This window comes from Dicentrarchus labrax, unplaced genomic scaffold, assembly GCF_905237075.1.
Source record: "Dicentrarchus labrax unplaced genomic scaffold, dlabrax2021, whole genome shotgun sequence".
In the NCBI taxonomy this organism is placed as follows: domain Eukaryota; kingdom Metazoa; phylum Chordata; class Actinopteri; family Moronidae; genus Dicentrarchus; species Dicentrarchus labrax.
Window position 1 is genome coordinate 11,558,783 of NW_026136715.1, and position 19,995 is coordinate 11,578,777.

Genomic DNA, 19,995 nt, shown 5'->3' on the forward strand with positions numbered 1-19,995 from the left:
AAAGTCAGTAGATTCATCCTCTGAGGACCATGTATTTGTGTACAAAATATCATCAAATAGTGGTATTAAGTGGTATTATAAGTAGATATTTCAAATTTCAAACAAACTAGACCAAAATACATTATTTATACCAGTGGTTCCCAAACAGTCCAGGTGTGCCATGGAATTTAGTTTTTGATTTTCTATTTGTTGCAATAGCCTATATAGCTATACAAAACGTTATGAATACATTTTTATTTAACTGTATCAGTACTTTGTAGTTTCATTAGGCTACCCTTATTTATTATTTTGTGACCTGTCTGGTTTAAATAGGTGTTTTACTGGATGATTTTGTTAATAAATATTTTATAGTAATATTGTTGTTGTTTGTCAAATTTGGCATAAGTTAATAAAAAATAAATGTTAACAGAAAGATAAGAATGATAACATAATTTATAGAGGCTAATTTTGCATGGATATGAATACAGGTGTGCCCCTGCAGAAAGTTTGAAAACCATTTATCAATACTTCAGCCCTTTATTAATGACTTATTAACATCTATACCTGCAGTCTGAGCATTTGTTTTATTATTAACCACGGATTAAGCCATTAGTTACAGCTCATAAAGGCGGCCTCATTAGAAAGTGCTACCAAAATGACTCACATAGAGTCATTTTAGGATTATGCAACTATTTTGGTGTTAAAAAAAAAAAAGATTCTCACCAGCAGATCAGAGTCTGTGCTGAACTATGTGCCAAATGTTGACTGAATACGCTTTTGCAGGTCATTGGTGAATGTAAATCAAAATGTAAAGCACCATAAAAACATACTAAGGGTGCGATTAATTTGATCAATTACTGTAGTGAGTGAATCAGGTGAAGGGAGACGGAGGGAGGCTGTCGCTTTAAGAAGTTGTTGCATGGAGAAGCTGGTGATTTTCCACTCTAACTGATATTAAACGCGCACCAGCTCGTAGAAACAATGGTCCCAGAGACAAACAGATTAAATTGTTTCACTCAGCGTTAAACCTAGGCTGCAAGGAACAACAGTCTTCTTAGTAAAACGAGGGCAGGTAATCCGGCGTCTTCTTTACATATCAAATCAGTAAATAAGGTTAATATTGTTTATTAAAAAACTGTATTTAAGAAGTATCCGCTCTTCAACTGTCTTTTTAAGATTATTGTTTTTTTTTTTAGAAACATGTTGAATATTCTGATGTTGTTCTGTAGGCATGTTGATTCATTTTATTCTCTGATATAAACACATTTTAGGTATTTTCTTTCCACATGATGCTGTGTCCTAATTATTTTCATAATGCTTCCGCTAAAAAAAAAGAGTGAGATGCGTTTTAACCCTTCTTTAAAAAAAATAAAATAACTTAAGCAAATAATGTTATAAAAACGCGGGTTTGGCCTTTGAACCCGGTTTCCTGTGTTTAAAGCTGATAACACCCTGTTCCTCGTTTCTCTTTGATCATTTTTGGAGGTCTGTTGATGCGTTCAGGCGCGCCCCGGCTTCACAGTGACGTGGTGTGTGTGTGTGTGTGTGTGTGTGTGTGAAATATGTTTATTAACTCCAGCAGGCTCCAGGCACACCTTCACCATCCACACTCACAAATCATCCACTCGGTGAATGGATGAATGGATGAATGGATGGATGAGTGAATTAATATTTATGAGCCCTTTAGAGGAGAGTCTGTTGAAGAAGGTCTGATTAACTAAGACATTTATCTTATGCTTAGTAGCAGATACTTAACCCACTTCTTCTGTCTCCGCCCCTTCCAGTGTATGATTGATTGACAGGTGTCCTTTAATAACCTCAATCCACCCTCTCAGCAGGATAAAAACTGAGGGGTCACTGTGCCTGTTTTTAGCTGCAGAGGCTGAAAACAAAGTCCCCAAGCTGGGAAACTGCAAAATAAGGAGTAGTTTATTAATTTTCTTTTACCTAACAGCCTAGTGATTATAAAAATTTGACTTTTTTAGTTACTGGTTCAGTGTTTTTGTATGAAATGAGCTCATGAAAGTTTGTTGAAGCTCATTGTATTCAAACTGTCAGCACAGTTTAACATTTTAATAAACTAAAAGTAATTCAAACCTTAATTTTTTTTTTGTTTTTCCGATAAATTAAAGGTCCAGTGTGTAGAATTTAATGAAATCTAGCGCTGTATCATTCTTATTTTCAGGTGATTATATACTAATGAAAACAATAGTTATGAATGTTATATTCAATTTCTGCCAATAGATCCCCCTAAATCTCACACACTGGACCTTTTAACAGATAATACCGTTTGTTTTTATAGTACTGTGTTTTCCTAGATTTGTGTAATACTCCTTAAACACAACACAGACTTATTCACATGCACACAAATGTTCTCCTCACTTACAGCATATCTGAGCACCACAAAGTTGAAGATTTTAAAGCTATAACTGAGACAAGATACAATAAAACCAAAGCTTATAATGGTTTCTGGAGAAAAAAGTGTAATTATTTTATTTAATTGAAGTGAACAGTGTATTCATAATTCACTAAAATACAGATCCAGTTTTACACTATGATGTTGCTTTCATTGAACAATAACCCTTTTCAGTGTCTAAGTTAAGAACAAACACTACAAGGTTTTCTCTTTATTAAAGGGGAACTCTTTTATGAGTTGACTCACATCAACCAGACTTTCTTTCTGTTGCAAGCCTCTTTCAAGATACAAACCCTGTAGTCTCTCACACAATACATTAGACAGTGTCTGTCAATAGTTACATAACCAAAATAGTATACAGAGCATGACACAGACCGAAATATGATGGCTTATAATGTCGTGCAAAGCTAAGAGGTGTCAAAGGTGTGTGTGTGCTGTGTTTTAAATGACAGCTTGTCATCAGCTGATCCTTGTCCCCCATTTAACTGTGCAAATCCTGCAGAGGAATTCATCAGTTTTTAATTGACTCTTGCATGCCACTCTCTATCCAGCCATTGTGAGCTCTCAAAGAAGTGAATGGTATCTAAACAGACCATGGACGAGCACTAGAGACACATTACCTTATTAGGAATTGTTTTAAGCTGATACTGTACTGGTTTACATTTCCCAGATAACAGACCACATGTCATGAAAGAATGGTGAACAGTGATTCGAAATGTCCCGCATACCAGAAATTATCACAGCACAAGAGCGAATAAAAATAGTTTTCACACAAAGATGCTTGGAAGTGGCATGGTGATGTTATGAGGGGCTTGTTATGAAGCTGTGCTTCATATTTTAGTGTAAAAAACGGCACTAAAACTCTGAATGCAGCCTTCAGTTCATCTCATTTGTACAAGATCATAATTCAAGACCAACCCCCAGTGTTGGACCAGCCCAGCCTTTCTTTTCCTCTGACTTGTCCTCTGTGTCTCCAGCATGAATTAGTGTTTGTGTTTGTGTGTGCGTGTGTGTGTGTGTGTGTGTGTGTGTGTTGGCTGTGTGTATGTTTGTGGGCAGGGAGTAGTGGGAAGTGGAAATTTACAGTCTCCCATGTTGGTACCTGAGTTGTCTGTCACAGCTAGGCTGCGTCCAATCTCTACTTTGGATTTAATTGTCTTTAGCCAAGGGGCGGGCCCTGCTGTCAGCTCCACTTCTTGTGACCCGTGTCGGCATAAAGGCATTCAGTACAGAGGAATGGTGACAGCTGAGAGAGAAGGACTCTATACATAGTCGCAGCCATGAAGGAAATGTAAGTTTTCTAAACTGCTTTGCCGGAAAGGAGAGTTTAATTTTTTCTGCATGAATGGGCTTAAAAATAGTCAAATCAAAGTGTAATGCTTTTGTGGATATTTTAAGAGTGTATTTGTATGTTAAAAGGTTAAATAAATAAAGGGAGAACTGCCAATAGATTTCATTGTTGACTTTTTGTGATACATGTCTCTGTAGAAAGAGTGATTTTCAACTGTACATCAGTGAGGCTTTCTGTAGAAACAAAACTGTTCTTTATTTTTATTTTAGGGAATTTGTAGTCAAGTATGTCTGGGCTTAAATCCCAGGACAGTTTGCCTTAAGTCTTATCTGGCGGGCAGACAGCCTCCTAACACCATGCAGGCAGGTGAAAACATACGCTGAGCAGACCAGAGTCAAAGGGGATAAAGAGAGAGACAGCAAACAGGATGAGAAACAGTGTGTGCAAGAACTGATCCAGTTATATAAGGAGGTCTGAGAATGGAAATGTGGTTCAAGTTGACTTGTCATGCATAACAGGAAGAGAGAAATTGCAGAAAACGATGGGACGCAGTGTGCACACACAGGGGGGTGGAGGGGTTGTTGTTCAAGTGTTGATTAAGTGAGCAGACACATTGTTCCCGGTAGGAATGTGAAAGCTTTCAGGGTATCTTCTCCTTAAATGTGGTCGCTGGTAGAAGTGCAGATTTCTGCGAGGGGAACGTTGTTATTATCACTGTGATAATTGTTATTCTGCTCTGACATTACTGTCCATTTTTAAAATGTTCCATTTGTTCTTAGCGGTTTTACATTTTGTACAAAACTCATACTTTGAAGGATTGACACTTTTCAGTACAACTTGTTCTTTTGTCAGAGCTTTGATAAACAACGCAGTCTAAATTTAAGGGGAAGTATGCAATGTTATGCAGACTTCTTCCCTTAAAGGAAGAGAACTAGTATCCCAATTAATCTCATATCTTACAATTAATTATAGCTTCCTCATTGTCCCTCGTTTGTTCTTTATTATACGCCAGCGGGGAGCTTAAATCCCATTCAGTCTTGACGTGTCTTACTCAGTTATTCCTGTCCTATAAGGTTTTCTTTTCTCCTCTTTGGCTCATGCCGGGAAATAGGATACCTCCGTCGGTAATAACAAATCCTGTCTTTCTTGGAAAGGAGGTTTACAGTGTAAACACTAAAGTAAACTTAAGCTGTTGTATCTTCCGGGGAGCAGCCAGGGCTTTGGGAATGCAGAGGGATATCTTCTTCTCTAAATTTGGATTACGCTGGGCTGACTTGTTGCTGATACAGTAGCATAAGAAGAAAGCTAAAAGGAAACTTTCCAGCAAGGTCTGGCGAGGTCTTAAGGGCGTGTATCATGTCCAAACATTCCCTTCCTTTTTCCTTCAGTGACAATGTACCCCCTTCTGAGAAGAAAAGCCCCACCCTGAGACTCGATGGAAAACAGAGAACTTTAAGTACAGCTAATCAGAAACACTGTTGTCAATGTGCACGCGCTGTCACCAAGATGGTTGTCTGGCAGTTTTTGTTCTTTTTAGTGTAGATGTTTTTCCTTAAAACCAAAATACTCTGATTATCCACAGATTGATTGAAAGATTGAGGCAGATAAAGACGCACAGTGGGCCTTTTCACTGTTTGATTGCACTGTGAGATGTGTGGTGTTGTGTGGCTGTCACATCAGCGCAAATCAGCTCCCCAAACACTTCTCTAGACTGAATGACCTCCATGCATCAGTTGTTAGGATTAGCAAGATTAGTGACATAGTACTGTATATCATGTACTCAGTGGTTACACAGCACGCGGTAACACAATCAGGAGACTCCCTAATCATCTACCTAATGCTCCTACCTATCTGTCTTATCCCGCTCACCTCTGTCTCTCTCTCTGTTTGTCTTTGTCATCTTACATGTCCTTTCTCTATTTTTGCCACCCACAGCATGGCACAAAAAGAGAAGCTCCAATGCCTCAAGGACTTTCACAAGGACACCCTGAAACCTTCACCGGGGAAGAGCCCAGGCACGAGGCCCGAGGACGAGGCCGAAGGCAAGGCTCCTCAGAGAGAGAAGTGGGCCAGTAAGCTCGACTTTGTCCTGTCTGTGGCGGGAGGCTTCGTCGGATTAGGAAACGTCTGGCGCTTCCCTTACCTTTGTTATAAAAATGGTGGAGGTAGGCAGCGGACACACACAGCAGATGCCATTGTGTTAAGCCTTTGGCGTAGCAAGAAGACGTCTTAAACTGACTTGTTTTCTGTATTCATTACCCAGGTGCATTTCTCATCCCTTACTTCATCTTCCTATTTGGGGGTGGCCTGCCTGTGTTCTTCCTGGAGGTTGCACTGGGCCAGTACACCTCTGAAGGAGGGATCACCTGCTGGGCCAAGCTCTGCCCCATCTTCACTGGTCAGTCTGAGCACACAAACACTGCACATGCTCACACAGACACAGAAGAAGAGGATGTGCCTCACAGCACAAATCATTCCTGACTAGATCATTTAATATTTAACGCGAGTAAAAGGCTCATTTACTAAAACGTATAAAACTATAAACATGCACACACACACATTTATGTAAACATGATCACCACATGCTTGATGGTGCTCCAAAACAAGAAAAGTCATCCTTGGATTGCAGATTTGGTGTGTATAATGGATTTGATGACTTCTCGGTTACCGTGGAAACAGACTAGCAAACATCAAGTTGCCTAGCAATGGGTACAGTCTCACACAGCAGGTCTGCATGAAAAGATCATTTTTGTTGACACAGAGCTGCAGTTTGGATTCACTTGTTTTGTCTCAGCTTATAGGATATTATAAATACTGTATGTGTGCTGTGCCAGTGTTGTCAGGGTTGGGTTCTCTCAACCGGTCTCTTGACCTGAGATCACCACGAGCTACTGATACTCCAAGACTCCAGGGCCTCTCATTAGGTGCAGCCCCTCATACGTTTGAGTGACAGCTGTAGACAAGCACTAAGGCATGGCACCCTCAGCAGCTGCCGTCACACCCTTACTCATGTTCGCACGCAGGACGCGACATGAAAAGAGAGGAAACTGTGCGGCACCGGATCTCTAGCAGCTGCTGATGGTCTCCACTATTCACAGAGCGCTGAGACTGCTGTCTGTCCATCTGGCGCAGCGTCTGGCACACCAGAGAAAGTCCACAAGTGGCCCCAAAACCGGCCAATCACAAATCCTCCCATTGTCCCCCCCCCAGCGTTCACATGTTTTTATCACATGGAGTATTCATGACTTTACTCCCTGCACACCAGCACACAGTTGAATATACGTACACACCCACCTGTCACAGCATTGACTTGTCTATCAGTTTGCTTTTGGAATGTGGGAACAAGGAGGTGGGGGCGCAGAGATGATGAGTTTAAAAATACTCTTGAGCATTGGAAGAGTACCGGGGATTTCTGTGCATAGGTTCATGGCAAAGTCATCTAAAAATAGTGTAAAAACACTAAGGACATTATAACAGTAGATAGGAGAGTCGAGCTTGGGAAGCTAATAAAGAGTTAGTTGTTCTTTTGCTGTTGTTTTTAAGCTTGTTCAGCAGTCTACCCTCACTCAAACAGGGGGCGTGGCCTTGTGGCCACCCAGTATATGATGCCGGCGGTAACACCGACCTGAGTGACAGACTGACTACTGCTCAGTGTAGCAGGAGTACAGCTGCCGGTAGTCATAGCTAACCCAGCTAACCAGCCACAAGCAGCTGCTGTCCCTCTATTTCCGCGTTGGAAACATAGAGAGTCCCCCTGGTCACTAGAAGCACATTAATGGCCATTTGTAAAAGTTTCTGTGTGGTTCCTGTGTTGTAACGTTAGTTAAGCTAGTGGCTCAAAGAGGCTAAGAGGCTGTCTGTGGCTATTGCTACATAGCAGGCCACAGTCTGCAGAGTGGAGGTTTTTATAGGAGCGGACGCTGGAGACGAAAGCTGCTACCACTGCCTTCAGATCAGCCAATAGCAAAATTCAATTGCAATAGCCGGGTTTCAACCACTTATAGCAAAATATGTAGAATTCAAATATTTGCAGTAAAATGTAAAGATTTTGACCTGAATCAATCAACAACACTAGTACATAAATACCCATATACAAAGGTTTTCAGGATAGGGTTTAGTTACTCTGGCAGACATTTCTCTCAGGAGTTGGTGGAGACCAAAAAAGAAGCTAAAGGAGAGAGTGAATACTGGACTTACAACTCCAAGTGAATGCTAATGTTGCTCTGTATCTGCTGGATGTGTAAATAGCCAACATGTTCACCATGTGAACAGTCTTTGCATGTTTAAACTCAGCTATCACAAAGCTTAATTGTAAGATGTGAAGAAAATAGAAATCATATCGTCTTGGATGATATCTTGAGCTGATGTTAAAACCTACCTTCTTCCCCTCTCCTCTCCAGGTATTGGCTATGCCTCTGTTGTGATTGTATCTCTACTGAACGTCTATTACATCGTGATCTTGGCCTGGGGACTCTACTACCTGATTCAATGCTTTCAGCCGGAGCTCCCCTGGGCAAAATGCAAGCAGCCCTGGAACACTGAATTCTGTGTAGAGGACACAGTCCGAAAGAACAAGACCCTGTGGCTGGCAGCCAACATTACCAACTTTACCTCCCCCGTCACCGAGTTCTGGGAGTGAGTAGTTACTGACAGCATGCCTAACACACACACACACACACACACACACACACACACGTGAATATACTAAAGTAACACTGCCTCTTTATCTTGCTTGCGTAAATGTGTTTGAACAAGAGCAGTTCCTACAAAAGGCAGTTTACTTTCTCTCTCCCAGTTTATTATAAACTTTATTTGCACGACACGTTCTTATACATTCACTGCAGCTCCTCAAAGTTTGACTTAAGTTGTCAAACTAAACTGAAATATCAACTGCAAACTTTTTCATGCCCATTCGCTTTGTTTGAATTTGATGACGATTTATCACAATAAGCAGCACTAAATCAGATTATGCAGCATTAGACACACAAAGCTTTTCTGAATAGTCTTCTCACCATTTTAGTATATTCATACTCTGGACAGCAAAATGGCACAGAAAGACCGAGTCATGTGTCTGTTTGATTTTCACTTTTATTGTCATTTTTATGAGTCTCTTATGGTCACAATCTAGGGATGCCACATGACTCCTTGGGTGTGTTTTGAAAATGTACAAGATAACCTCTTCTGTTTTGAGTCCCACAAACCTCTTTTGTGCTTCTGTATCCTCTGCAGACGGAACGTCCTTAGCATCTCCACTGGGATTGAGGACATAGGGCCCCTGAAGTGGGACCTGGCCCTGTGTCTCCTTGCAGTGTGGGTTATCTGCTTCTTCTGCATCTGGAAGGGAGTCAAGTCCACTGGGAAAGTGAGTGCTGAGGCGTAGACACATCCTGTACTTATTGTGTTGCCTGGATGCTGTTTGGCCTTTACTTTTTAGCCCAACAAGTCAATGACAAAACACTGTTGCTCAGAGAAAACCCACATGCTTGGTAGGCAGTTAATGTGGTTGATTTAAAGACACAAGCCTCTGCTGTCCTCGAAGTTACTTGTTGGCCAGACTCACTGTCGGCTGTAAACAGTTTATTGCCGCTCCTTAGCCCTGCTCTCTGTTTCTGTTAGTGGGACAGAAACTGGGCCAGAGCCAACAGGAGGAACTGTGTGAGGAACATTATTAACGTTAATAAGAACTATTTATGGCTTTTGTGGATTATTGTGCCTTAAAATGTTCACCGTTAATCTTTAATCAGATAATGATTCAGAAAGTGAGGAGCGTGCTTTGTGCTCTATTGTGCATGCACTCTATCTCAAATCCTTGTCATGACTAATGTAGGCATTGCATCACTGTTCACAAACCTTACCTCCTTTTTCTCTGTAAAAATACTTGGGGTAGGGAGGAATTGTTACCAGGTAACAAGAACAGTGTTTATTTTGTCCTGCTGTCGGAAAAATAGGAGTTTGAAATGAGAACTTAAAAAGGAAGTTGAGTTTATCCAATTATATCTCAAGTATGATGATGAGTCATAAGTATGCTGTTCAGTATTTTGATTAATAATTCCTTTTTCCTCTCTAGGTGGTGTACATAACAGCAACTTTTCCATTTGTGATGCTGATTGTTCTGTTGGTGCGTGGAGTGACCCTGCCCGGGGCATCTGAAGGGATCAAATTTTACCTTTACCCTGACCTGACCCGCCTACAAGATCCAGAGGTAGGATCAAGAACTCTTCATCTCCTCTTTTTCTGTAATAACTCCCTTCTCTAACTCCCCCTCATATCTTTCACATTTCTGCCTCCAGGTACTAAATGAACTGTTTCTGATTTTATGTATAGCATAAAAACATTGTCTAAAAGTAACAAAATCCAGTGCTGTGCTGATTACCTTTGGACACAGCCAGGCTTCCCTCTGTCTCCAGTCCTTATGCTAAGCTAAGCTAACCGGCTGCAGTAGCTTCATATTTACCAGACAGATATTGAAGTGGTATCAGACTTCTCATCCGTCTCATGGAATCTGCCTATTGTGTAGTTAATGCTATCAGCTTAAAATATGAGAGCAATCACTTGTTGCTGACTGTAAGGATAAAATTTGTCTGGAAAACACTGAACCTCTTCCTCTGTCTCCTCAGGTGTGGATTGATGCAGGAACCCAGATTTTCTTCTCCTACGCCATTTGCCTGGGAGCCATGACGTCACTTGGGAGCTACAACAAATACAAATACAACTGCTACAGGTGAGCTGTGTTTTCGCTGGGGGGGAGAATCGGGACTGTAGTAGTGACAGCAACTCGTGTCAGAGACGGTTGCGTGAAAAGAAAATGGGAACTTCGGTTCCGCCTGTGTTCATTAACAACCTCCATGACATATGTGTGACATAGGGACTGTTTGCTGCTGGGAGGCCTCAACAGCGGTACCAGTTTTGTGTCTGGCTTCGCAATATTTTCCGTCCTGGGCTTCATGGCACAAGAACAAGGGGTGGACATTGCCGATGTGGCAGAGTCAGGTACGAGGGTCCAAGGTGATGGCAGCAGTGATGGTGGGCGCTGCTGCCAAACGAAAAAAAAAAAAAAGATAAGACAATTGGAAACTCAAAAGAGATAGTCAAGCAACAGCAAAGAGGGGAAAAAAGTAATTCAAGTAATTTATTTAAGTCTCGGAAACGATGATGCTGAAATGTAGAGGTATCGGCAATTGCACACTCCTTGAATAAAAGCTTTAAAGAAACAGAATTGTTACCTCAGTGTGAAACATGTTCCACCTCTTCTGAGGACAGATTACATTGTATCGGTCAAGTGCTGTGTGTTGTAGCTACACAATGAACTGTCGTGTTAAAGAGCTCTTGTTCCGGGCCATCATCATTATTACAGGTGTTCAAAGTCCCACATTCAACCTGCCCGTGTCATTTCGTAGCTTTACATCTTTTTGACCAGGGGACATTGCTCAGAAGATTGGCACCGTACTGTTTGTACTCTACTGTATGTGCACTGGCACCCTGAGGTGATATTTCTGACCAGCAGCACTGCACTGTAAGGCCAGTTCTGTTAACAAGCTGTGGATCTCCTGAGGTGGACGCCACCGGTTCTGTTTCTGCCTTCCTTTAAACTCTATGTGGACTTTGAAGGAGATGCGTCTTCTTTCAGCATGCTCGCTCTGTTCAGTTAAAATTAAACTCTTGCTATCTTTGAGACTGCAACTTGAATATAATCATGTGAGATCAAACTACAATTGTATGATAATGACAGATATTCTGTGATGGCATGCTAGTGTGTACATAGAAGATATTCCATCATATATGAAAACAATGAAAATTCATAAATTACAGCATTTCTTCATAGAGAAATGACCTGTATTTTGCTCAGCTGTTCAACTGAGGCACTAGCTTATGTGATTTCTGACTCTGTCTCATGCTCTTATTATATCCTGCTGAACTGGTTCTTGGCTTTGCTAAAATCCTCATTTGCTTTGTTTAGATTAGATTAGATTACATTAGATTAGATTATTTTTGCACACAGTAAATATCAGTACAAAGAAATGCAGTTTGGCATCTCACCATCTTGCACACAGTAGCAGTAAGTGCATATACAGACAGTAGAATGGGCTGATGATGTTATATACAGTATAAACAGAAGGTATTTATGTATGTCAGTATGTGCAGTTTGATATGGTGGTTGATATTTGTCCTGCAAATAAACACGAAAAGGACACTAGAGCATGAATAAACACTTTTATTTCCTTAAAGCCACTCAACACATAGAATAGAATAAACATAAAGTTACATTCATCCCACGTCAGTCAGTTGTTGGACATTTTACGGTAGCTGATATTTCTTGTAGCTTATTGGCAGTGCCAGACCCCGCTCAGCTTCTCTAGCTCAATCTTTACATACATTTTTCGAATCCCCTCATGTCGTCCAAGCTGAAATCTGATAGAAATGTTAATTCTGTCTTCCGCCCCATCTCCCCATCCCCATTATGTTCTCCTTCCAGGTCCTGGCTTGGCCTTCATCGCCTACCCTAAAGCTGTGTCCATGATGCCGCTGCCAACCCTGTGGGCCATCCTCTTCTTTATCATGCTGCTGCTTCTGGGCCTTGATAGCCAGGTCAGTATTTTCACAATGACTGTGGTGCCAAGCTATGTACATTTTAATTTGACTCAACTCTATTTATCCGCGAGGGGCAATTCCTGAGGCAGGCATAGTTAAAGAGAACATACGCACAGGACATGTAAAGACAAGACATGATAAACAAAGAGCAGCGGTAGGGCCAATAAGTGTGGAGGTAAGTCCAAGGCGTGATAGAAGGAGGGATAAAACTGGAGTTTAGTTAGCAACCAGCCTCCTGTATGAAGGTAGCCATCCTCCAGTTAGTCCTAGCTGCAGAGCACGTGTAGGACATAGCTGGGGTCCTGAAGGATGGAGCGGGCTTTCTGGAGCGTTTCCTTACTGTGCAGTGAGATCAGAGACCGGAGGGATCATACTATGATTTAGGAGCTGGTGTTCACTGTGCTCTGAAGGTGCTTCTTAAGCGAGAATAGAATAGTTACATAGTTACATCGACAGTTAGTTGGTGTACTGCCCATGAATTGCACACAGACACTTGCCAGGTCCCATGGGTTAGTTGGCCCTTGCCAGCCCCAATGTGTAAAACACATTTAGTGTCTCTCTGATCCACATCTAACGTCTCCAAGGTATCAGATAACTGACAGACAAAGTAGCCTGTTCTCACAAAGGCATTTTACAAACCGCTCTAACCACACTGTGTGAGGATTATAGCCCTTTTAATGCCTTCTAATACCACAAATTACGTTTTTAGAAGTTGATGGATGTTTGCCAAACATTTAGTTAGGAGAAGAAGTCATTATAATAGCGTGTATGGAAGCCATCTAGCTTTGATAGGAGGCAGATCTTTGATTAAGAGAAGATAATCTAAGCAGACAAAACACAAGTGTGTGCCCGAGGGATTCTCCGGCTATATCACATTTCCTGCCTCCAAGTGTAATTCTACTCCTGTGCTAACTCAGTGCTGCACATGGCCGGCTACTCATCTCAGCCAACTGCAAGATCAGGCCGATGCTCTAAATTTGAGCACATGTAAATGCAGCTATGGCCATGAGAGAAATGGTGCCAATGACAGCGTGTATGTGTAAGTGTGTGTGTGTGTGTGTGTGTGTGTGTGTGTGTGGGTACATTTCTGACCATAAATTTCATGCAGATTTGTAGTCCTGAATGCTATATATTGTTAACATCGCTCACACGTACATGCCACTGTTATGTAAGAGGTTTTTGTTTGGTTCTCATGCAACAAAGGCGCATGTTCTTGGTGCAAAAAGACAGCATACTTTGATAAATAGGAACAATTTCATAATTTTGTTATGACATTATGTAGCTTATGAGGCAATGTGTAGACACAGGGGAGCGGGAGAGAGACACAGACGGGGAGATGGAGACAGTGATTCACTGTTGTTTTGTTTCTGTTGTGTCTTGGTAGCAACAAACTAGTGCTGCAGAGAGGAGCCCTGTTTAAATTCTCATTACTGCCCAACAAAGACAGCTCTCATTCTCTAATCACTGGATTGTAAAGGCAAAACAAGAGCTGCATGCACACAGAAAGAAACATTGATTTTTTTTTTCTTCCTATGAAAACTTAATAGCTGCTTTTGTCTCCACAGTTTGTTGAAGTGGAAGGACAGATCACCTCTATTGTGGATCTATATCCTTCCGTCCTCAGGAAGGGTTACCGACGAGAGATCTTTATAGCTGTGATGTGTTGCATAAGCTATCTCCTGGGACTCGCCATGGTAACAAAAGTAAGTTCACCAACACTTCATAAAGCCTCTGCTCCCTTCACTTCTGCTGCTTATCCTGTTTAGAGAAGGAAAAAGAGAATGTGTATTCGGATCAGCAGCAGCGATAACGCCAAAAACTTTCCACTTGCCTGTTGGCTGCTGCATTGTTACGACCAAATATGGCTCCCCACCACCTTCACCACTCACATCCTGTGTGTCTGAATGGAACAATTCGGAATGCCGTTTTCCGTTTAGCAGTTAACCGTGCTTCAATGACGTCTCAGCACCTGTTCAACTCTGCCTCTATTGGTAGGGTGCCAGCATTCTTGTGCACCGCTTTCAACCCCCCCCCAACACTCACCCCCTCTGCTTTGATACCCCCTTCTATCTCTGTGACTTTCATTCCCTCCACACACATCAGAGAGATAATTAATGCAGCTTTCCTTCATTTCTTTTTCCAGGGTGGCATGTACGTGTTTCAACTCTTTGACTACTATGCAGCCAGTGGTGTGTGCCTTTTGTGGGTTGCATTCTTTGAATGCATTGCTGTTGCCTGGGTTTATGGTAAGTGGAAGCGAGTCTATGTGATAGCTTTCTGTAGTGTGTGTCGTTTTTCAAAGTAATGATCCCGAAGTGCACAAATGATCTCTTGGCGGTAAACAAAGGTGTCCTTGTGCTCCTTTCCACATCAGTAGTAAATATGTTTAACTGTATGCAGGGGCGTGGTGGTGGTGGTGGGGGGGGGGTTGGGCATGGTGTTGGTCCTGCACTAGATTGTGGTTGGCTATCCCGGGTTGCCTCCCACCAGATTTGATCCTACTATTAATGACAGACAATGATTTAGCCTAATGAGAAAAAGTAACTCTAAACCTGTACTATATGTATGTTATTGTGACTGTGAGGCTAAGTATGTTTCCCCAAGGTTCAGATTAAGGGGTTCAGAATAAACTGTGTACTACACATATCTGAACAGTTCTTCAATGTGTCAGTCCAGACAAAAATCAAATATTCCCTGAAATAACCTACAAAATATTCTGTTAGTAAACACAAGATAATTCCTCTAAATGAATGATAATTTCCATATGTCATCCATAAATAAATGCATAGTTTATTACAGTCAACACAGAAGATAAAGGATGACCTAGTGAGCTAATTATAACTGACAAAGCAAGACTGTTTATACTATAAACACTACATGGGACGTGACCCAGTGGTAATACATGCTGCAGTTTAGGGCCGATAACAGAGATAAGGGGCCATAAACCTCATTTCCAAGGGTGGATAAGAAGGTCATTCCATAATAACAAACGCACGTGATGTTCACTATTTTGACAAACTTGTGCAAGAACTCATGTTATTCTTTTTCGTCTTTGTGTTGCATAGGAGTTGATAATTTCTATGATGGACTTGAGGATATGATTGGCTACAGACCAAACCCATGGATGAAATGGAGCTGGACCATAATCACTCCTGTCCTCTGCATGGTGAGAGATCAGCAACAGCTTATGAAGTGTCAATTTATTGTGTTGGGCTCATGGACATGTGGCAAATGCTGCTACTTTCAAGGTCACAGAGAGATGTAACTTATACTAAAAGAGGCATGTGTTTGTTTGTCAGGGCTGCTTTGTCTTCTCCCTGGTGAAGTACAAGCCTTTGACCTATAACAAGGTGTATGAGTACCCTGACTGGGCCATCGGTCTGGGCTGGTGTTTGGCCCTGTCCTCCATGATCTGCATCCCCATGGTGATGGTCATCAAGATCTTACAGTCTGAAGGACCCCTGATCGAGGTGAGCTGACTCCTAACTGCTTTTAAAGCAACTGATGGAAATAGTCTGAAATACACTTTTCTTTCTCTCAGAGTTAAATGAAAGGATCGATATCGATATCTCATATCTGTACCGTGACTATGAAGCCAGGAGATTATTAGCTTAGCTTTGCAAACAGCTTAGTCTGGCTCAGTCCAAAGGTTACCAGAATGGGGACCACCAATTACTCCAACGACCAACTATTTGGAAACCCCAGTAGTCCGAAAAATGTCCCATTGGACTAGAAGCCAATTTGTTCGACAGCCCATTATCTCGGAAAGAAAAGGCCATGCTCTGAAGGCCAGTTTTTCCGAAAATATACTCTTTTTCCCCTGAATATCTGTATAATTGGACATGCAGGACAGGATGAAGTCAGGGGACCTAGGTCAGGTAACCTTCGTTGTCCTGGTAACAACAATATATCCGTTGTTAATGTTGTGAAACGGTCACAGTTTGGTTAGGTTTAGGCACCAAAACTACTTGATTAGGTTCAGGAAAAGATCATAAGTGTGTCAGTTAGGTACGTAAGTTGGGGATACCAGAGTAAGTATTTTCAGAAAAACTGATATTTGGAGCAATGTGCATTCAGTCCCAGGGGATATTTTATATGCGGGTTTTGGACGGATGGGTAGTTTGAACTACTGCATGTAAAGTCACATCAGTGAATGAGACAGCAGTGCGCTCATTTTTGGTAGCATTGCTAGCTTGTCTACCATGTAAAATTTATGATCATGGGAGAAACAAAGTAAAGACTTAATAGCTATCTAAGCAACAGAAGGTCGCTTATGGTTAGCTGATGTTAACATTAGTCTAGAGAAATGTCAAATAATGAAGAGATACAGCTCAGTGCCATTGTTATTAGACAACAAAAGTAATAATCAGTCATCAATTTCTTCTGAGATGTGTCCATTGCACCATTTTTAAAATACAAACTCATGAAACAAGATCGTCAAACCCCCAGTCAATATTGTCAGTTAATTAACGCTGTAACAGCTCATACAGCCAATAGGGGTCAGCTGGCAGTAAACATGCTAGCTCATTAGCTCGCTAGCGGTAGTGCTAGCTATCCTACTCCAGTTGGTCACATGACCATTGCCCTGCAGGTCATAACGGTCTGTCAAGAGTCAATTCTCCCTTTGCCGTTACCAAGGCTGGCTGGCTGGCTGTAGACTCATATTTAGCATACAAACATGACAATGGTATTGATCCTCTCAACTAACTCTTGGCAAGCATATTCCCCAAAATGGTCTATTACTATTATAAACTATTGCTTTAATAAATGGTGTATCTTGAAATGTATTTTAAACTGTGATAGCTGTCATATTGAGCCTTAAACCAGTTTGTGATGATCATTATTCTAACTTCAAATGTCCTTTCCTCAGAGGATCAAAGCTGTGGCAGCCCCGGCGAAGTCAGGCGTGAGTTCTCGCCCAAAAGAGTACAACTTGAAGGGCAGCGAGCTGACACAGCCCCTGGATCCAAACGGGAACAATGGCTTGATCAAGCCCACCCACACCATTGTAGAAACAATGATGTGAGCGCTCTCTGTGAGAGGAATAAGATTGGTGTGCTTTCTGTGTTAATATCATATTTGCTAACACTGATAATGGTAGGTTTACATTGTCCAATATATTCACGTTAGAGATACTCTGGTTTGATTTCTATGAAGAGAGTTATATATTATTGTTGTAATTTTTTTCTCTTGTAATTGTTTTTTATTTTTTACTATATCAATATTGTTGATGTTACAATTGTTGTCGCTGTAGTTGGCACTGATCTCAGTTTAGGCAGAATTTTGAGATAGAAGATGTTCAATGTTTACTACCTTTTGTTGATTCCGGAGAGACGAGGAATTAGCTTTTTTTTTTTTTGGTGTAATAGAAGAAATTCTCACTTCACATAAATTCAGTAAACTAAACGAGTAATTAACCGTTTAAAAAGGTAGAAAATTCGTCTAAACACCCTCACGTGATTGTGGCAGTCTCGTTGCCCCAAGATAACGTCTAATCTCTTGTTGTTGTTATTGTTGTTGTTGTTCATCCCTGCAGTGAAAATGAATGTACCACGAGCCGCCCACATCTATCAGAGTACATATGCGTAAAGTTGCGTGGCAATATGCAGTGTATAGAGTTAATCTTGCTTGACGTCCTTTAAGTTACAAGTTAAACAAGGCCTTGGCCAAATACTGTGAGAAATGCATTCATAATAAGATCCATCCACAAAATAATAAAAGAGAAAAACAGCTAAGGAAGAGGAAGTAAGGAGAAAAGGGAAGTGGCATTTTTAGAGTATTTGTACACAGCCTGTGTGACTACTATAGTCAGTCCCAGTGCATTTATTGAAACCTCTCTTTGCACTTTATATGTCGTTTCACCTTTATTGTAGTATTTGTTTTTATTGTTGCAAGGTATTGCAGTTACATTTGCAACTCATTTCAGGAGGAAATATTTTTAGCTTCTAACCTTTTGATATTGTAAACTTTGATATACAGTATCTAGTTGTCTCCTTAAGACAATGACAAAATAGAGTAGAAATCTGACAACAAACATTCTGATTCATAATTATTTGTAGGATCTGTGAGAACATCACTTAAAAAGTAAAACATACTTTTTTTCCCTAAACATCCTAACAGCTCTCCATTGTGCTCATGTCCGCAGCAGACGTGCTCTGCAGAACTACCACTGGATTCTAGTTTTTAATGTTCAGTTTAGGCATTAGTATTGTAGAATTTGAATTGTTTGTAAATCACATATGCCTTTTTGTAACAATTTTATACTGTACATCATATGAACATCATCAATTAATTCATGTTACTGAAAACTCAGCAATTTGTGTTCTAAATATCAATTACATTGTGAGCCTGGATTACATTTTTCAGTGTGCAATATTCGTTGAAGCAATGGCATTCCTTGCTCGTTCAAAATGCAGCATCAAATTTAAAATAACTGTTTCAAATGTTCAATAATGCAACAACTTGCACAGTTAAATACAAAATCTGAAGGAATTGTTATCCTGAAGCATGTGCAGGAGCCACCACACCGTACCGTGCTGCTTTGTCCGTAAAATTCTCGTGCTACTTGGAAATTAAAGTGTACCAAAGTATTTTTGTCTCACAGTTGTCCCCTCCGAGATGCACATTGCATCATTTCTATATAGATTATCAATAAACATCTTTTTCTTTGGAACTTTTTGTGTCAATAATTCTTTCATTCTTTAAATATATAAACGTCTCTGAAGCGTTTATTCCTGCAAATTGGAAAAATGTCCATCTGTATGTCCATGTGTCAGATATTTTGTTTTTGAGGCTGAAATAATTATTAAGTGATTAACATGTAACCCCCTTTATAATATAAACCAGGATTAACTGTGTCATTTTGCTGTATGAATTTGGTACCAATAAAACACCATTGTTAGTGGGATAAAGAAATTATACTATTATAGTATATTATAATTATTTTATACATTATTCCAAGATTTGAACCCCTTTTCTTCCCTAACCCTAAAACAACTTTGCCCAAGATTGGCGAGTAACCCTGTCGTCATTTTGGAAACATAACCCATCTATTCTTCAATAACTCCTCCATCTGAGTTGTAGTAGTTGTAGGTTTGGTAGCGTATCAAACTGTAATTGGTTCTGCAGAGTATTTTAGTTTACCCTGTAGATATATTTACAAAAACACTATATAAAATGTCCAATTACCTGTTGCTCCAGGAAGCACCGAAAGGTTGGTGGCATGATAATCATGACTGCATATTGAAAGAGTTGTTTGTTGAAAAGAGATGTAGCATTACATGAGGGATGATTTAGAGACCAGATTTCATCACAATATCATTTTATCTGTCTTCATAGACATGAAGGCCCCGCTGGAATGACACCAAGCTGGATATTATTGCAGCTCTTAAATTTCAAGATGACTTAACTAAAAGTTCTAAGTGGTGGGTGCACAGCCTCTAGTCTTTAGTTTAGAGAACGTTGTTGCATGTGACTCTTCACTAGAGCTCAAACACTACCGAGTATTGTTTCCTTCAGACTTTAACTGTGAGCAGTACATTTGATCATATAACTGTTTCCCTCTTCCAACCTCCATCAATACTGTCTATTTTGAGTAAAGGCTACTTATACAAATCATATACAATACATTTTGATACCACCTCTGAAATAGCTATCTATATGTATTTATAATACCGATGCAACCCCGACCTCTCCCAACTCCCTGCGACGGCTCATTGAC

The 19,995-nt window shown here is 40.7% G+C and overlaps 1 protein-coding gene across 2 annotated transcripts; it reads left to right on the forward strand.

Annotated features, from left to right (window-relative positions):
* Positions 1 to 913: 913 nt before the first annotated feature.
* On the forward strand, positions 914 to 18,948 carry slc6a6a (solute carrier family 6 member 6a). 2 transcript variants are annotated; one of them, XM_051424247.1, is made up of 15 exons: positions 921 to 1,051; positions 3,559 to 3,686; positions 5,622 to 5,851; positions 5,950 to 6,084; positions 8,087 to 8,321; positions 8,916 to 9,048; positions 9,754 to 9,888; positions 10,304 to 10,407; positions 10,552 to 10,676; positions 12,160 to 12,272; positions 13,841 to 13,978; positions 14,419 to 14,521; positions 15,341 to 15,441; positions 15,575 to 15,745; positions 17,146 to 18,948. In XM_051424247.1, the coding sequence occupies exons 2-15, from the start codon at positions 3,676 to 3,678 to the stop codon at positions 17,299 to 17,301; spliced, it is 1,890 nt and encodes a 629-aa protein (XP_051280207.1). In that variant the 5' UTR covers positions 921 to 1,051; positions 3,559 to 3,675; the 3' UTR covers positions 17,302 to 18,948. The 2 variants fall into 2 exon arrangements, with proteins under 2 accessions (XP_051280208.1, XP_051280207.1); XM_051424248.1 differs by lacking the exon at positions 3,559 to 3,686 and having other exon boundaries at positions 914 to 1,051.
* The last annotated feature ends 1,047 nt before the right edge of the window (positions 18,949 to 19,995 follow it).

Excerpts from the sequence above, each read along its gene's own strand:
- slc6a6a (XM_051424247.1), top strand. Across the intron at positions 15,442-15,574 it reads TCACTCCTGTCCTCTGCATG|GGCTGCTTTGTCTTCTCCCT; the intron begins GTGAGAGATCAG and ends TTTGTTTGTCAG. Across the intron at positions 15,746-17,145 it reads CTGAAGGACCCCTGATCGAG|AGGATCAAAGCTGTGGCAGC; the intron begins GTGAGCTGACTC and ends TCCTTTCCTCAG.